The 20,022-nt window shown below is 37.7% G+C and overlaps 1 protein-coding gene across 1 annotated transcript; it reads right to left on the reverse strand.

The window, feature by feature from the left end:
- Positions 1 to 7,280: 7,280 nt before the first annotated feature.
- LOC100022011 (tyrosine-protein phosphatase non-receptor type 2-like) lies at positions 7,281 to 11,157 on the reverse strand. Its single transcript, XM_056808816.1, has one exon. It carries the CDS (start codon positions 10,220 to 10,222, stop codon positions 8,666 to 8,668), a length of 1,557 nt encoding a protein of 518 aa, XP_056664794.1. The 5' UTR covers positions 10,223 to 11,157; the 3' UTR covers positions 7,281 to 8,665.
- Between the last annotated feature and the right edge of the window lie 8,865 nt (positions 11,158 to 20,022).

Consider the following 20,022-nt stretch of genomic DNA (forward strand, 5'->3'; position numbering starts at 1 on the left):
ACAGATCTGTCTGCCATATGGATATGTAAATTACAGAAGAGGGTAATCCCTCAGCCCAGTACAGCCAATTAAATCTAAGTAGTCATAATTAAGTCCTCTCAAATCCCTCCCTCTGAAAACAATTTTGTTTTCTAAGTTGAGTTAAACTCCTAATTATAGGATTCTCTTTCATGGAGTACTGAAGTATTTCTACTGCTTTTTACAGGTTACATTAACTTACAAATTATACAAGGAGATCCAAACTAATCTTGGCGCTCAAGACTCCTTGAATTTTCATATTTGTCCAAAGTGGATGTCCAAGAACAAAAGGAAGACCTTACAATTAGGTAGATAACCTATGGAGGATTTATGAGAAAACATCACACCATTTGTGAAGGCCTGAAGAAGGTTTAATCTGTATTCATGGAGGGAGGTTACCCACTGATGTAATCACAATTTATCAACAGGTTTGGGCTGACTGGATCCATAAAACAAAACAAACTGTCAAGTGGTGCATCATATGCCTTCCATTTTTCTAGCTCATGTACCAGATTAACACAAGAGCCTTGGTCAAATGTGTCACTAAAAGAGAGGTACCTATAAAATTCCCCTGAATGAACCCAAATGAACTCCATTCAAAAAGGATACTAGGTCAAACTGCACAATGTGTTGTTCTTCATGAAGTCATGATGGCCCTATGAAATCACTGCTTCCTTTTTCAGATGTCCATCAACCACAATTTATTCTTGAATTTTGCCAGGAATTGAAGTCAAAATTATTGGACCAACAGTTTGGAGATTTGACTCTATTCCCCCTCTTTTTATTTTTAGAACAGGAATATTTGCTGTTTTCCAGTTATGCCACATCTCTCACTTCCAACAGTTTTTCCAAACTCACAGATAATCTTATCTCCCTTTTAGGATTCAAGGATGGAGTTCAGCTGAGCCAGGTGACTTGCACTCATCAAGGACTGTTAGCATATCTGCCAATTCGTATTGCTGTCTGACTAATAGAGATTTGGAAATGAGGACACATTTGCCAGACAGGGAGACAGTTTCTAATAATTTCCTTAATCAAAGAGGGCTCTAGGTGAGGAAATAAGATTTGGGTTGTGTTAATTCTTCCTGACACTAGGGTATACTCATAATTCACCACAGAAAAATTGTAGAAGATCTTTTGAGGGGATATAGGTTTCATTGTAACTAAATGGCATTTTTTCCTGAGTACAGAGGGTTGCAAGATATTGTTGGTACATTCTGGAAAACAGAATACAGGTTTCTTAGGGAATAACTATCAGCAAAATAATAACAATATTAACTCTGCCTGCTGCAGCAATTCGTTACCCATATGGCAACTCTGACACTCTGCTTGAAGAGGTCCTTAGTGTGTGCTGATGACCTGAGGTTCTTTGGAATTAGGTTTAGATATGAAGATGACTGATGCATTTGTGTGATAGAAAGGGGAGGATGAATATAGATAGCTGGCTGGACAGAAGACTTAAAAATCAATGTCAGCATACTTGCTGTGTCCCAGAGAGTTCACAGATGTGTATGGAACTGAAAAAGATCAGGAAATACTAAAATAATGATAATATTGCCCCCAATCAAATGTAAAATATTTATAGAGTTAAGAGAATTAAGCACTGGAACCATCTATAATAATAAGAATTCCCTGAGTGTCAGGGAAAATAAACTGGACTTCAAGTCAGGAAATCTAGGTCCGAGTCCTAATTTCCCAATGAAATGGCTATGTAACTGTGGGCAAATCATAAATTCCTTGGGCTTCAACTTCTCTCTGTAAAATGGGTATAATAATATTTGCACTACCTACATTATTTATTGTTATGAAGAAAATACTTTTTAAACCTGAAAGTGCTATATAAATGTGAGTTATATTTTACAGCCCTCCCCCTGCCCTGACACACTTCACTTTAGCAACGTCCTTCCAAAAAAACAAAAACAAACCAACAACAAAAAAATACCAGGACTGAGTACAACACCCTAGAATTAACCTGACCAGCACCAAAAAAGAAAAAAAAATCAGAGTCTTGGTGTTCATTATCAGAGATCATCTAATCTACCCAAATAGAAATCCTTTCTACATTATCTTTGGTAATTGGCTAGCTGGTGTTCCTTTGAAGACCTCTAGTGATGAACTCTTGCAGCATTCCATTACCCTTTAGTTTATTCTGTTTATCAGGAAGTTCTTCTTTGCATCCAGCAGAAATCTGCCTTTTTGTAACTTTTACTCATTGTTCTTTGTTCTGCCCTCTGGGGCCAAATAGAACAGAGTTCATTTTTCTGCTCCCTGAGACCTTTCAGATACTGGACAGTACTCTGCTTTGGGACTACTGTGGGAGTAATATCACTCACCCCACCTCTTTTCCTACTATACTTCTATTAATTCAATTTAAGATTAACTTGTCTCATAGGAAAGTTAGTCAATGCCGAGATAAGTCAAGCATTAGGAAATGGGAACTGACCATGAAAATCTCATACCAGGCTCAGGAGAAATGTACTTTTTATAGTGGAAGGAAATTGTGGAGACCAACTACATGATGGGATAGAAAACAGGGCCCTGGAGTTTCTTGTATTAAGCCAAATTAAGTCAGTTATTGACTTTACTTTGTGTTATTTTGCCCCAAATCAATATCATATAAGACATATAAATCTTTTTTTTTAAACCCTCACCTTCTGTCTTGGAATCAATACTGTGTATTGATTCTAAGGCAGAAGAGTGGTAAGGGCTAGGCAATGGGGGTCAAGTGACTTGCCCAGGGTCACCCACCTGGGAAGTGTCTGAGGTCAGATTTGAATCTAGGACCTCCAGTCTCTAGGCCTGGCTCTCAATCCACTGAGCCACTCAGCTGCCCCAAGACATATAAATCTTAAATGATAAGTTTTACATTTAAATTTGACCTGAGTAGCTGTCAGAATAAAACTAAAGGGGAAAGCAGGGTGTGGGCTAGACATTTAGTTTCAAAAATAGGTGCTTACTATATTGTAGAAGTTTCTTGATCATGGAAAGGCCCTCTGAACTATTATGACAATAGAAGTGATAATGAGGAAACACCTCACTTACAAAAGCAGCAAAATGATGAGTTTTAGCATGGCTGTCACTAGGCCATGAACTTGTGAGCTTTAGAATAAGAAATAGAAATAGACTCTCTGTGAGTATCAAACCTTGGGTGTTCTCTTGGACATCAGGGCCTCTTTGGAAAATGTGATGTTATAATCTACCTAAATATATGTCCGTCGTGAACAGGTACATAAAGAACTTCATTCTCTACAAGAATTAAATCCATCCTTTTAAATTAACTGGTCCCTTGATTAGTGGCAGTATCTTTCTCAGAAGGCAGATCATATTTAGTGAGCTGATGTATTGCAAATTTAATGGAAAGAAAAAGAAGGGCATGCTTTGCGGTGAATAGTGCTTCAGTCTAATTACTATTCAGAGGGCATCAGATGAATGGCAATGCCCAAGGCACAGCTAGTGATACTGAGCATCTCTTCATTCAATTCAACATGAAACCATTACATACACAAATACAAACAGATATGCAAAGTTTTCCTACAGATCCAAATTAAAGCAAGGCCAAAGGGGTACAGTAGAAGGATCAATTTTAACGAATATTGACTAAGTACCTGCTGTGTAGAAAACACTATACTAGATTTTGAGGGAGATAGAAGGTTTAGGAAGTTTAGTATGTTTTATAATATATTAGTATATACTACATTTTGCCCTTATGGAACTAACTGTATAATGGGGGGAAACATCCATAGATCACTGCAGTATACAGTATTTCAACACTTTTTCAAGGATCTGTAATTTCATCAATATGGGCTGAGAGCAAATCATAATAGTCTATGACTTAGGAGATATTCAAGAAATGTTGGGGTTGAAAAATTCGTCACTCTATAGTCATGCTAGCGATGAGCCTCTTTGAACTTTGGATAAGGACACCCATTTCCCTCTAAGCTCTTTCTTAAAGGTTTTCCACCTTAAAAGGACACTCTAGAACTTGCCTTCTGTTGCCATATTTTGAGAACCCACCTTAACCCCACCCTGCCCCCCATGAAATGGTAACAGAGGACATGAAAAGAAGATCACAATGCACAATAAGATATCAAGAGTGCCTAGGGGCAGTTAGGGGGCTCAGTTGGATAGAGAGCCAGGCCTAGAGATGGGAGGTACTGGGTTCAAATATGACCACAGACATTTCCTGGCTACGTGACCCTGTCACTTAATATCAATTGCTCAGTCTTTACTACTCTTCTACCTTGGAACCCATTCTTAGTATTGATTCTAAGGCAAAAGGTAAAAGGTTTTTTTAAGTGTTTGAGAGGAAGCTAGGTGGCTTGGTGGACAGAGAGCCAGGTCTCAAGATAGGAAGTCTTAGAATCAAATCTGGCCTCAGACGCTTTCTAGCTGTGTGACCCTGGGCAAGTCAACTAACCCCAATTACCTAGACTTTACTGCTCTTCTGCCTTGGAACCAATACTTGTATCTTTTCTAAGACAGAAGGTAAGGATTTTTTTTCTTTAAGAAGTGCCTTGGAGAGCTACAAATGCAAGTGTGATGATTTGGTTAGCTATGGTCTACCATGAAAAGAAGGGAGGTAAAGTGAATACTATCAGAATATTGGCCATCATTTAACACATTCACTGCAGCAGGAAGCCATAAAATATTTCTTCTTTCTTGTCTGCTATAAATTCAAATTGCTCATGATCTCTACTACAAAGTATGTGGTGTATTCTCAAGTAATCAAAACTATTAATAAAAATAACAGAGAACATTTAAAATTCATGTATATCACTACCCTGGTAAGAATTGGCTATTTAAAAAAAACCTAAGATGCCTTCTGGGTTTTTCCTCAATAGAAGGTCATCAGGGAAGTGTTGGCTTTTTAAAAATTCTTTCACTATTTTTGTGTTTAGCTACTTCATGTAAAATGAACCCAGGAAAAGACATTTCAATTATTTCAACATAAGCAAATACAAAGGAAGACAATCCAGAAGAAAGCCCAAATTAGAGGAATCAACGTTGACTGTCAGCTTAGTTGCTTCAAGAATCTTACTAATTAAAATAGAAGAGAGTGTTTGGAGGAAGCAGTGATTCCAATGTATTGACTAATTATTGTATTTAAGGACAGAAATGAGGCTAGACCACAGGAAATAGTAGTTATGCTTAGAATTTAAAACACATAAAAAAAACATTTCTTAGTAAGATTTAAGTAGAGAAGTTGGTGATTTGACTTTTAAATGAAACTTTTCCAAAGTTGCTTCTGAATCTTTGTAGAGATGAAATGGTTGGTGTGAGTAGTAGAAAAGATGATAAAACATCATAAAATATGTTTATCACAATAAAAAAATAAAACCTTCCACAATTACCCAGAACACTTAGGACCTACACAAGGACAAATATAAAACATTATGAACGTTTTTGGCCTTGACTCTCTCTCCATTTCAGTCTACCGTATACACACAGCTACCAAAGTCATTTGCTTTAAACTCACATCTGACCATATCATTCCCCATTTAATCAACTCTAGTGGCTACGTTTTGCTTCATTGATAACAATATAAACTCTTCTGGCTGGAATTTAAAGTCCTTCAACACCTAGCTCCAACTATCTTCTCTAGCCTCATTACATATCCACTCTTCTTTCTACACTCTATTATGCAGCCAAACTGGCCTTCCCTTTGTGCTTTACCCATGACACTCCATTTCCAATCTCTCTGCTTTTGCACTGGTTGTCTTTTATACTTAGAATGCAACCCCTACTTCTTACTGCTTTTTGGTAGACCTCTTCCTTCAAGATTTAGCTCAGCATGATCATACATGAGGCTTTTCCTGATTCTTCCAATTGCTAGTGCCCTAAATAACCTTGAATTTATTTTGTCTACTTATATATGTACATGTTGTCACTCCTGAAGAGAAGAATGTTTCATTTTTGTCCTTATATCCTAAGATCTAGTACAGTACCTAGCACATAGTAGGCATTTAAATATTTAGTAATTGAAGCCCTAAATGACTGGAGGGAGAATTAGTATTTGTGAGTAGATCAAAATAAAATAATAAAAATGGCACTAGTCACCAAATTAAGCTATATTCTTAATGAAATGCCCATAAAATACCAAGGTATTTCTTTATATGACTGAATAATCATATTTATATGGAAAAATAAGGATCAAGAATATCATTGGGTGGGGCAGCTGGGTGGCTCAGTGGATTGAGAGACAAGCCTAGAGATGAGAGGTCCTAGATTAAAATCTGGTCTCAGACACTTTCTAGCTATATGACTTAACCCCCATTGCCTAGCCATTACCACTCTTTTGCCTTTGAACCAATACACAGTATTGATTCTAAGACAGAAGGTAAGAGTTAAAAAAAAAAAAGAATATCAACAGGCATCTAAAAAACCCAGGCCAATGGTGTTTTTATACTTAGTCTTTAAATCACTCTACAAAGGGGCTATCTACCTAGTAGTGAATTATTTTTAAAAAGAGGGAAAAAAAAGCAATGGAATATAATAAATAAGATGAGACATCTAACTAATACATGCAAAAGATTAGTGTTTAATAAATCAAAGGAAACTAAAAGCTGGGATTCCTAATTTTATAAATGTTTTTGGGGAAATTGGCAGTTGGGTGTAAAGAAATATGTTTCAAAAAAGCTAGCACAAAATTTTAATAATTACTGGAAAATGCTTAAACTTTCAAATAATTAAAGGGGATGCAAATTTCAAAAAAAAAACCCACCTTTGAAGTAGTACCTCACACCTATGAAACTGGTAAAAATGGTTAATTCTAAGTTATCATCAAAAAATGATTCATGCTAATGAAACTAACTTCTAGTAGTAGTATAAAGAAACAAGTCTATCCATTGATGGTAGAACTGAAAACTGTTAGAGAATTTTTTTTGGAGATCAATCTAGCAGTTCCATGCAAGTTAGAAAACGAATTACAACATTTGATCCAATAATTCCATTTCAAAATCTGAAAAGATTGTCAAAATCAAGCAAAAAAAAGATTTAAATTTTTTAAAGCAGCATTATTTATAATAAAAAACCTACAAGCATTCTAAATATCTAAAAGAGGAGTAATAATTAAATTGTGATATAATTAATGTAACAGATATCATAATACAACCAACTTGGAAATGTATAAAGGATATTTTAAAAGCCTGGAAAATCTTCAAGAAATAATCCAAATGGCCAAAAGCAACCCAAAAAGTAGAGAACATGCACTATGACAACATAAAAGGAAAGAGACGAGAAGAAATGGACAAAGACACTTGATGGAGAGTGAAAAGTTGTTTTATTTTAATAATTTCAAATAAATATAAATGAACATTTGCTAAGCAAGTTTAATAATGATGTTGAATATTTCACTTATGGTAAATTATTAAAAAGCAGCCAATCTTTGAAGTTACTGAAATACATGTTAAAATGATGCATATCTTGAGTTAAACATTTTTTTTAGTTAAGAAAACATTTAATGCTGGCAAAATAATGTGAATAGTTACTAAATGCTTTAAACAGTTAAATAATTAAGTATTTTCCCAGTAATGTAACAGATACTAAACAAGTTACTTATTTGTATTGCTAGTAAATACTGTTTACTATAAAATCAGTCCATCTTTGAAGATACTAAAATGCATGTTAAAATAATACATCTTAGTTGAAACTTTTTTTAGTTAAGAAAACATTTAATGCTAGTAAAATAAAGTAAATACTAAGTACTTTAAATAGTTAAACCATTAAGTATATTTTCAGTAATGTAAACATGTACTAAACAAGTCACTTATTTGTAATGCTAGTAAATGCTGTTTACTATAAAATATATAAAATCAGTCCATTTTTGAAGATACTAAAATGCATGTTAAAATAATACATCTTAGTTAAAACTTTTTTTAGTTAAGAAAACATTTAATGCTAGTAAAATAATGTAAATACTAAGTACTTTAAATAGTTAAACCATTAGGTATTTTTTCAGTAACATAAACAGATATTAAACAAGTCACTTATTTATATTGCTATTTAATATTAGGTTTACTATAAATTTTTTTAAATCAGTCAATCTCTGAAGTTACTAAAATGCTTGTCAAAGATAAATATTATTTAAAGCTTTAATATTTTTTCCACCAAGAAAACATTTAATGTTGGCAAAGTAATGTAGTTATTTAGTAATTTAAGTAGTTAAGTGAATAAATATTTTCCAGTAATTAAACTGATATTAAGTTATTTACTTCTATTGCTACTCAATATATACTTAAATTTTTCAAAAGTCAAGGTGGAGGTCTTTGAGGAACTAATATACACTTTAAAATGATAAACATCTTAATATTTTTTAGTGTAAAGAACTTAATGCTGCCCAAAACATAAAATACTGAAATAATAATAGTATATAGTGTTTTCATCCATTTTGTTTTTCTACAATTCTTATAAACATTTAAAAATACTCAACAACTAATGAAATTTACAGGTTTTGAAAGGTCTAATTTTTTTTAAAGCATCTCAAACATTTTACAAATTAAATGAAGTTTTTCTGGTGATGTTTCTTTAGTCTGGATGTATGCAGTTCGAATTATAAACAGGTATCTTTGAGGCATTTTCTCCTGCCTTTGAATATTTTAGAGAGAGGATTTTAGGTCTTATTTTTGTATGCCTGAATTATTCAAATGTCTTACAGATTCAGTCTTTTTCTTTTAAATCTGGTCTTATTTGACCCCTCCACCTTTGGATTCTCATCACGACTGGTACCAGGTTTACATTCATCTAGACCTCGTTTACGGGTGCCACCTTCAGAGCTCTCTTCCCCAGAATCTGGCATTCTAGTGGCTAGATCTGAAAAATCTGACTCATCACCTATTTCATCATCATCATCATCATCATCATCATCATCATCATCAAGGTTTAAAACCAGCCTGAACGCTTTGTGCTTTTTAGATATTATTCCACTTGGAGGTGGAGAACTATCAAAGCTGTAGCTACGAGCATGGTCCTCAGTGGTAAGTTGTTTCCACTTTTTCCTGACATTTTCATCTCCCATGAGGAATTTTGCCCCTTCAATGACTGCCACGTATGAGAATCTTAGCTGTTCTGGGGTCTGAATAAGTCCCATCCGGTACTTTCTCAGGCTCACCAGTACTTTTCTGATATTCAGGGAAAAGGGATGTTCTTTCTTCTCCATCAGGACCAAACAGGTATCAATCAGAGCAAAGGTGCCAGAACGCCCAATGCCAGCACTGCAATGAACAACCGCAGGCCCCCGCTCATAGCTGAGGCAGCCAGACTCCCGCACCATGAAAAGGAAAGAGAGGAAAGAGGCTGGGGATTCAGGTACCCCAAAATCAGGCCAGTTGTTGTAGTGGAAGTGGGAGATGGCCCGGGCCTCTCCGGTCATTGTGTTCTGCAGACTCAAGTAACGGACTGTGTGGTAGGGCCCCACATCCTCCCCCATCATGTGGACGCTGATGCCCATCTCCTCAAAGAGGAGACTCTCACCTTGGCTGGATGGCCAGTACTGGGAGCACTTGATAGAATCCTTCTCCACCAACCGGTTAAGCATTATCACGGCCTTGCTATCCTGCTGCCACACCATAAGCCAGAAGTGGCTACACGTATTGGGCAGGGGACCCTGGGTTAGAATATAGCTCCTCTGGGCTTCTTCTACCATGACGAAGTTGGCGTTGATGTAGTCGTTCTGCATGTCTCCGCTCCCGCCTTTGTCGCCGCTGGTTCCGCTCAAGGATCCGCATGACAAACCGGAATCCCCGGCCACGGCCAAGGCCAAGCCCAGCCCCGGGTGGAAGCCCCCCCCAGGGGCTCGGGTCGCTGCCCTCAGGCGAACCCTGCTGTGGTCGTAGGGGCTCACGTCTCGGTAGCGGTTGCGGGGCCTGTTCTCTGGTGCTCGAGCTACTCGGTATGGGTAGTCGTGACACTGGTTCCCCACCTCCAGGTAGGCCTGTGGCCACCCGTTGCTCCTGTCCAGCGCCTCCAGCTCTCGCTCCACGTGCATTGCGGTGCCCAAAACGGCGGCTCCGTACCCTGATACCAACATAGCCTCTTCCTCTTCTTCTACCAGGTCCTCGTCTGTGCCAACGGATGCCATGGAGACTAGGGACGTTGGCGTTGCCACCACCGAGGACGAGGAGGTTTTGGTGATGTTCGGCGTAGCGCTGCATGAGGTCATCTCGCATTCGCTGATCTCCATGTCTTTGGGGGACTCGGGGGTTGACATCTCTGCGGGTCTGGTGACGGTGGCCCAGGATAGGGGAAGGCCTGCGGACTCGGCGGAGGCGGGGGATGATGCCAGGAGACGGTGGCCCCGATTTAGGCCGGGACCCAAAAGAGACAACTGAGGCTCGGCCCCTGGCCTCGACTGTGGCACGGGAGGGTGGGGATGGGACGTGAGAGCAGCTGGAAGTAAATGGCCGCTGCTCAGGAGGAGGAGGTTTGGGCTATGGTGGCGGCGGAGGCAACGGAGGCAGTGGAAGCGGAGGAGGAGGAAGGAGGAGGAGAAGGAGAAGGAGGAGGCGGCGGAGGTGGAGGTTGAGGCAGTCTACAAGTGCAGGTGATGATAGAGGAGGCCTCGAGGGCAGTCGCCCAAGGCGGGGACCCCACTAGACCTGGCTAACCCCAGGGGAGAGGTCAGGGAGGGACACTCACTCAGTCTCTGTTACTGCGCACCTGACCGAAGACGACCAACTGAACTAACAAACCAAGGACCGAGAGGCCTTAGCAACAGTACCTGGAAATGACGTCACCAAGGGGAGATACCAACGAAGCGGCGGGGACGTTCGATGAAAGATGGTACTGTCCAGTCAGCGCAGGCCGCAGGTGGGGGAGGGGCGGGCGAAAGTTCTGAGGTGGAGAAAAGTCAATGGGGAAGAGAAAAGTCTCTGAGGCCGGAAAAGTCTCTTGAGGAGAAAGTTTTTGAGTAGAGGAAAAGTCCCGAGAGCTGATGGAAAATCAGCTGTGGAGAAGGTGAGGTGAAAAGTCTTTGAGGAGGCGAGGTGGAGAGGCAGAAAGTCTCCGGAAGAGCTGAAGGAAAATCAGCTCCGGAGAAGGCGAAAAGTCTCTAGGGTGGCAAAACTGAAAAAAATCAAGGTGGGGAAAAGTCGCTGAGAACAAAAAAAATCTCTGAGGAGAAAAAGTCTTCTGGGAGATCAAAAAATCTCCGAGATCAGTCTCTGAAAAGGCCAACGGTCTCTGAGGAGAAAGTCTCCCAGGAGAATGGTCTCCTGGGAGACTTTCAAAAAGAACAAAAAAAGCCTTCGAAGATAACGGTCTCTGAGAACAAAAAACCTCCAAGGAGAACAAAAAGGTCCAAAAGGACAAAAAATTATTGAGGAACAGAAAATCTCTGGGTAAGAGAGTCTCTGAGGAGGAAAGCGGTCCCTGAGTAAGCAATAGCTAGGCTCGAGGACAGCGGTAAAGGGACCTGGGCAGCAAGATGGCTACTCAGTTTACCGCCTGGTCACGTTCCTGAGCATGCGCAATGCCTCCCCTCCCCCTCCTACATTCTCACCTTCAAAATAAAAGTTGGCTGAGGAGAATTGAGCCCTGAGATTTCATACAATGGGGTGTAGTTCCTCACCCCCAGTCCCTTCAATAGAAACTCTACCAGTTCGAGGCAAGGGCAGCCACTCAGCCTTTTTAAAGATTTGACTACATATGAAGGGAGAAAACAATCCTTAAAGTTATAGAGTTCATTCAATAAGAGGAAGCCATAATTCATGAGGACCCTTGGGGATAGGGGCCCTGAATGCGGTCCTAGATCCAGTCTCTTATTTTGTCTTCCCCTGACACAAAGTTGCTCAAGGTAAAGGGTTGTTATGACTCACTGGGCTGGGAGTCCTAGAAGAGAGAAAACCCTTTAGATGAAAAGTTTTAGGGAGAATTCTCATATACCCCAAAGAGTTCAAGATTAAGCAAAGGACAGTTCGTGTGTGTGTGTGTGTGTGTGTGTGTGTGTGTGTGTGTGTGTGTGTGTGTAGTAACGTTCTGGGCCCAGAACCCACCTCCAGCACTGTCTCTTGCTATTTTTTTGTGGGTTACCCACCTCAAATGTGAGAGGAGTAAGGACAAGAGCTCTATCCCTCTTCCCCAAATAGAGGTGGGTATCGAATCTCAGTTATCTCAAAATATATAAAGTGCCTTATAAGCTGTAAGGTTGAAGGCATTTTTCATACCTTATATTGGTTTATTCTCCGAACCACCTTGCAAGGGAAATGCTACCCTTATTATCCCCCTTTTGTACTGATGTACCGAGGCTCAGAAATAAGGTGACTTGCCTTTTTTGTGTGTCCTGGACCCTTTTGGCCATCACCTGGTGAAGTCTCTAGACCCCGTCCCAGAGTGAGGTTTTTAAGTGTATAAAATAGCATTCCAACAGAAACCAATGATGTCAAAATAAAGGTATAATTTTTTTCTCATTCAAGGTCACTGGATTCCCCCAAATCTGTCCCTAGAACACAAGGTAAGAATCCCAATACTATACAAAGCAGCCTATCTAAAGTTGTCTCTCTTCTCACTTTCCTTCACACCCCTCCTATTTCATCATAGGGAACTCCTAGTGTGGAGGCTACTTCCTTCAGTGTGGATAACCACCTCCTCAATCATTGTTTTAACTTGCCATCTCCACTACTTTAGTCTGCCCAAACTGTTTTTCCAGACTCCAAGGCTTACCTGTTAATTATATACAGTAGTTCTGCCTCTTATGAATGCCAGTGATGGCTATTATCTGTATCAAGTAGGATTCCAGTTTTCAGACAAAAGTCAGATTCTCTTTTTTTTTTCCACCCTTCATCCTAGCAAGTGTTGCTATTGTTTTTACAAGGTCTGGAAAGAAGTGTTTCTGCTTTTAAAATTGAGAGATCACAACCATTTCCAGGAAACTCTTGACTATAAATAAATCAACAAATAGGTAGATAAATACAAGGTCATAGATTAAAAAATACTTTTAACTGAATTTTAAGTGTAAAACTCTATAGTTACCAAACAATTGGAAAAAAGACAATGACCAATCTAAGACTTCTTGCTTCATTTAGAGGTCATTTGAATGAAATGCATTGGTACTTATTTGGGGAAGTGTTCTAAGTATAAAGTAAGTAATCTCTAACATTTTCTCCTTGGTGCTATTGTTGTTTACTAGGGCAGCTAGATGATACAGTGGGTAGAGAATCAGGCCTGGAGTCAGGAAGACCAAAGTTCAAATCCATCCTCAAGTACTTAATTAGCTGTATGACCCTGGACATGTCACTTAACCTATTCACCTCAGTTTCCTAATTGGTCAGATGAGCTGGAGAAGGAAATGCCAATCCACTCCAGTATCTTTACCAAGAAAACCCCAAATGAGGTGACCAAGAATTGAACAGGGCTGAAAAACAACACTTTCATCTCCTAACATCATCTTAAAGCTGTCCTGAAATATTTGAATATGCAGCCAGCTGTGAAGGAGGCCCTTGCCTTCCCAATCTTTTCATTGCTTGCCTTTGGGTTGTTAGTACACTCATCAAAGTTCACTAGGGTAAGGCTCAAACAAGTCTGAAAAAAGGTCTAATTAAATTCCTCTCCCCCCCGCATCCATCCAGTGATTTCATGAAGGACAAATGTAAAATGGTTGTCTGCAATAGTATTGAAATGGTTTTGAATTATGTTTTTCAGTCAGTCCTTGAGAATTTAGTACTGTTACCAATATTTATTTGGATGCTTGTTAATTAACTTGGTTAGAAGCCTCTTCAAACATAGCCAGAATGAAACTCAGAGAGGCCCTCATTGTACCCATTTATAAAAATCTTTCCATAGGGTGAGGCCTGCATTAACTTTTGCTCCAATGGTATAGTCTTGAGAAGCCAAGATGCCACTATGAACTATTGGAGTAGGACTTTTGTAGAAATTGCTAACCATTGTCACTTAATCATGAAATACAAATGCCACTGACTCTGTCCCCAAACCTTCAATGTTATTCCCTCTGGCACAAGAATTGGTGGTCTTTGCATCACAGTTCCTGGACTTCCCTTATGGTTATAGTTTATAGTACAAATAAATATCCTGCTTATGATCCAAGGTCACACGGGTAATAAAATGACAAGTGTTCATTGCTCAGCACCATATTGTCTCCAAATGGAATACTTCTGATCACAGCCTTAGCTTTTGCTTTAATCCACTGAAGAGGGTCTTACGTACCAATGAGTTTTGTTAAAAGCAGAGAAAGCATTGGAAGCCACTGGTGCATGGGAAAATTTGCTCCCCCAGAACATGTTACTCATGTTTCAAACACAACTGCACAAATTTGAACATCGAGTCCAAATTTTGAAAAAGCCTGTATAGATGCTGGAAAAACTTGGGTACTCATATACCATCTGAAGTAGGCATTTTATATCCTTTTCAGGGCTACACAAGAAGTTGACAGTAAGAGACTGTCCTGAGGGGCTTGCTTCCTCATGGCTCACATGAATAATAGGCCCATGCAATATTGTCACTGGGCACTGCTGGTGAAATACTTCATGCACCAGATGGGTTTATTTATTCATAAGCTGACAATACAAATCACCACTTCTGGTATCATTATCAACAGTAAGCACAACAGTCTCTGGGGATTTCTTCAGGGGATTTTTAAGACTGTAGAAGTGAAGTGTAAGAATCTTTGCACTCAGCAAATAGTTTACATGTTGTTCACTGACAAATATTTGCCTCTGTCTTGGTACCCACTGACATCTTGAGTTTATATGGGCCATGAAAAGACCCAAAGAGGGACATGTGGCTGGAAAGAATTGTTTTAGGAATGACCTTTACTCAGGCATCCCTTCTTAAGTTTGGAAGCACTTACGTCATTGTTGTCCAGTGAATGAATACCTACAGGTTGTTTTACTGATATCCTTAAGGAAAAGGTGGGCCAGGATTTGACACCTTTGAAAGAAGACACCTCTTGTTCTTTATTGCCTTCTATTTTTGGAAGGCTTTTACTTGTTTTTAGAGAATGAGATTTTGCTTTCTAGGGTCTCTCAAAGTATTTTTGAAATAGACATGTGAATACTATCTAGGTTCCCATTTATACCACTTACTAGCCAGGTGCCCTTGGACAGGTCACTTTACCACTCTAGGTCTCAGTCCCCTCTACTGAAAATGAAGGAGTTGAACAAAATGACCTCTAGTATTATTTCTTGCCCTATAGGACCTGAAGATTGTCTGGTGTAAACCGTCCTCCCAGCCCAAAAGAATTCCCTCCACCATTGCAGACTATAATTTAAAGGAATAAAAAAGGCTTAGAGAGTTTCCAGAAATTTGTGCCAAGACATTAATAAGCTGTCTGGTGTCATACAACAAGTAAGTGACCTTAGTGGGATTTGAACCAAAGTCTTCTTGACTTTAGATCTAGTGATCTCTCCATTGGATACATTGTACAGTCTCTTTAATGGAGACATAAAAAGAAAGAGAGAATTCTTTCTAAATCAGTCCCTTTCAATACAACACCTTTGCCCAGAGCTCCACATGACCAATGCTGGCAAGTTCACTCTTCAGTAGAACTTTCTAGCTTGTATCAATAATTCTTTTTTTTTTTTACAAATCACTTCTCTTTGTTCCCTTTTGGATTTGGCAAGTGTTCTCTGTTTTTTTAAATTGTTTATTTATTTTACCAACTCATTCAAAAAATTTTTAATTACATGTAGAGGGGCACAGAATAATTTACTTGTCATGCAATACACATTTTCCTATTCCTCATGTTGTGGAAAAAGACATATATTGCACATGTGAGAAAAAACTCATGAAAGAAGGCAAGAAATGACATGGTTTCATCAGCATTTGTATACTGACATGTCTTTCTATGGTTGTGGAAAGCATTTTTTGTCACAAGTCCCTTGGAGTTGTTTTGGTCCTTGCACAATATTTTTGTGACTATATATATTCTATTCTGCTGATCCTGCTCACTTTGCATCAGTTCATACAAGTCTTTCCAAGTTTTTCTGGAATCATTCCATTCATTGTTCTTATGGTTCAATAGCATTCCATTACAATCATATACGATATTTTGTCCAGTCATTCCACAATTGATGAATATCCCTTCATTTTCCAATTTTTTGCTGCCACAAATAGAACTGCTATAAATATTTTTATACACACAAGTCCTTGTCCCTTCTCTATGATCTCTTTGGGATATAGATCTACTATTGAGTCGAAGGGTACATGCAGTTTTATAGCCTTTTGGGCACAGTTCCATATTGCTTTCCAGAATGGTTGTATCAGTTCACAGTTCCACCAAACAGTATATTAGTGTTACAATCTCCCTACATCTCCAGTATTTATCATTTTCCTTTTTTTGTCATATTAGCTATTCTGATAGATAAGAGGTAGCATCTCAGAGTTATTTTAATTTTCATTACTCTAATCAATAGTGATTTGGAGCATTTTTTCATATGACTGTAGATGTTTCTGATTTCTTCATCTGATAACTAACTGCCTGTTTCCATCCTTTGACCAGTTATCAATTGGGGAATGATGTGTATTCTAAATTTTCCTTAGTTCTCTATGTGTTTGAGAAATGAGACTTTTGCCAAAGATACATGCTATAAAATTCTCCTCCCTTAAGTATTTGTTTCTTTTCTAATGTTGGTTGCATTGGTTTTCATTGTACAAAGTCTTTTTAAATTAATATAATCAAAATAATCCATTTTACCTCTTGTAATATTCCTTTCTATGTCTTGTTTGGTCATAAATGCAACCCTCATCCATAGATCTGACAGGTAAACTATTCTGTTTCCCTCTAATCTGTTTATGGTATCACCTTTTATTTTAAGATCTATTTTTATTTTATCTTGGTATATGGTGTAAAATGTTGGTCTATGCCTAGTTTCTGCTATACTGTTTTCCAATTTTTGCCAAATGATGAGTTCTTCTGCCAAAAATTATATTTTGGGGTTTATCAAATACTAGGTTACTATGGTCATTTACTACAGTGTCTCAGAGATTTAATCTTTTCCATTCAGCCGTTACACAATTTCTTAACCAATTTCATGTTGTTTTGATAATTACTGCTTTATAATACAGTGTAAGATCTGGTACAGCTGGACCTTTATCCTTGGTATTTTTTATCCCATTAAATCCCATGATATTCTTGACATTTTGTTGTTCCAGATGAATTCTCCTGTTATTTTTTCTAGCTCAAAGAAATAATTTCAGGGAAGTTTGATTGATGTGGCACTGAATAGGTAAATTAATTTAGTCAGAATTGCAATTTTTATTAACATTGGCTTGGCTTACTCATGAACAACTAATGTTTTTCTGGTTGTTTACCTCTGTCTTTATTTGTGTGTAAAATATTTTTAAATTGTGTTCATGTAGTTGCTGAGTTGGTTTTGGTAGACGCTCCCAGGTATTTTATATCGTCTTGATTTATTGTGAATAGAACTTCTCTTTCCATCTCTAGCTATTGGACTTTTCTTGTGATATATAGAAATGCTGATGATTTGTAAATATTTATTTTATATCCTATAAGTTTGCTGAAGTTGTTGATTGGTCCAGTTAGTTTTTTTAAATTGATTCTCTGAGATTCTCTAAGTATACCATCATGTCATCTCCAGAGAGTGAAAATTTTGTTTTCTCATTGCCTATTCTAATTACTTTAATTTCTTTTACTGCTCTTATTCCTATAGCAAGCTTTTCCAGTACAATACTGAATAATAGTAATGAAAACAGGCATTCTTACTTTGTCCCCGATCTTATTGGGAAGGCTTCTTCTAGCTTATCTTCATTAGAGATAATACTTGGATTTAAACTGATGATTTAAGACAGATGCCATGTATCACTTTATGGAAACTTCCATTCATTCTAATATTCTCTAATTTTTTTAAAACCCTTACCTTCCACAATTTGGAGCTATGTCCAAAGAGTTTTAAAAGACTGTCTGCCCTTTGATCCAGCCATACCAATGCTGGGTTTATACCCTGAAGAGATAATAAGGAAAAAGACTTGTACAAAAATATTAATAGCCACGCTTTTTGCGATGGCAAACAATTGGAAAATGAAGGGATGACCTTCGATTGGGGAGTGGCTGAACAAATTGTGGTATCTGATGGTGATGGAATACTATTGTGCTCAAAGGAATAATGAACTGGCGGAATTCCATGTGAACTGGAACAACCTCCAGGAATTGATGCAGAATGAGATAGGCAGAACCAGGAGAACATTATACACAGGGATGGATACATGGTAACACAATCTAATATAATGAACTTCTCTACTAGCAGCAATGTAATGATCCAGGACAATTCTGAGGGACTTATGAGACAGAACGCTATCAACATCCAGAGAAAGAACTGTGGGAGTAGAAACACAGGAGAAAAATAACTGCTTGATCACATGATTCAACGGGGATATGATTGGGGATGTAGACTCTAAACCATTACCCTAGTGCAAATGTTAATAATATGGAAATAGGTCTGAATCAATGACATATGTAAAACTCAGTGGAATTGCTCATTGGCAATGGGAGGGGGGTAGAGGAGGGGACAGAAAAAACATGAATCATGTAATCATGGAAAAAAATATTCTAAATTAAATAAATAAGCTTAAAAATAAAAATAAAACCCTTCCCTTCCGTCTTAGAATCAATACTATGTATTGGTTGCAAGGCAGAAGAGTGGTAAGGGCTAGGCAGTGAGGGTTAAATGACTTGTCCAAGATCACACAGCTAGGAAGTGTCTGAGACCAGATTTCTACCAGGGCCCTCCCCATCCCTGGGCTTGACTCTCAATCTACTAAGCCACCTAACTGTCCTTTAGTTTTTTTAATAGGCAATGGCTATTGTATTTTGTCAAAGGCTTTTTCTGCATCTATTGAAATAAGCATATGGTTTCTGTTGTTTTTGTTATTGATATGATCAATTATGCTAATAGTTTTCCTAATATTGAACCATCCCTGAATTCCTGGTATAAAATCCACCTGGGAGTAGTGTATAATCCTTGCAATATAGTGTTCTGATCTCTTTGCTAATATTTTATTTTAAGATTTTTGCTTCAATATTCATTAGGGAGATTGGGATACAATTTTCTTTCTGCATTTCTTTCCCTGATTTAGGTATCAGCACCATATTTGTGTCATAAAAGGAATTTGGAAGAATTCCTTCACCTATTTTCCCAAATAGTTTATATAGTATTGCAATTAATTGTTCTTTGAGTATTTGGTAGAATTTATTAATTTTATTTTTTTCTGAAATGGGGTTGTTTAAATATTCTATTCCCTCTTCTGCTAATTTGAGTAATTTATGTTTAAGTATTTATCTATTTCTCATAGACTGTCAGATATTTGCCTATAGTTGGACAAAGAAATTAATAATAATTGTTTTAGTTTCTCTTTCATTAGTTGTGAATTAGCCTTTTTATTTTTGAAACTGGTAATTTTGTTTTTTTTTTTAACATAATTAGCCAGTGGTTTATTTTATTGCGTTTTTTCCCCACAAAAACCAGCTCCTTGCCTAATTTATCAGTTCAATGGTTTTCTTACTTTTAATTTTATTAATCTTCCATTGATTTTCAGGATTTCCAATTTTGTGTTTAACTGTGGATTTTTAATTTGTTCTTTTTCTAGTATTTGTAGTTGCATGCCAAATTCATTGACCTCTTTCTCTATTTTATTGATATAAGCATTTAGAGATATGAATTCCCCCTGAAGTATTGCTTGGGCTACATTCCATAAATTTTGGTACATTGTCTCTTTGTTGTCATTCTCTTCAATGAAACTATCCATTGTTTCTATGTTTTGTTCTTTGACCCACTCTTTCTTTTGAATAGAATTATTTAGCTTCCAATCCATTTTTTGTCTTTCTGCTACCCTGTGTTGAATTTAATTTTTATTCCATTATGGTCTGAAAAGGATGCATTTAATATTTCTTTTGTTCTATATTTGATTGTGATGTTTTTATGTCCTGTCATATTATCAATTTCTGTGGAGGTGCCATGTACTGCTAAGATAAAGGTGCATTACTTCCTATTCCCATTTGGTTTTCTCTAGAAGGCTATCATGGCAACTTGAAAAATTTTT

Source organism: Monodelphis domestica, chromosome X (genome assembly GCF_027887165.1).
Source record: "Monodelphis domestica isolate mMonDom1 chromosome X, mMonDom1.pri, whole genome shotgun sequence".
NCBI classification, from domain to species: Eukaryota; Metazoa; Chordata; class Mammalia; order Didelphimorphia; family Didelphidae; genus Monodelphis; species Monodelphis domestica.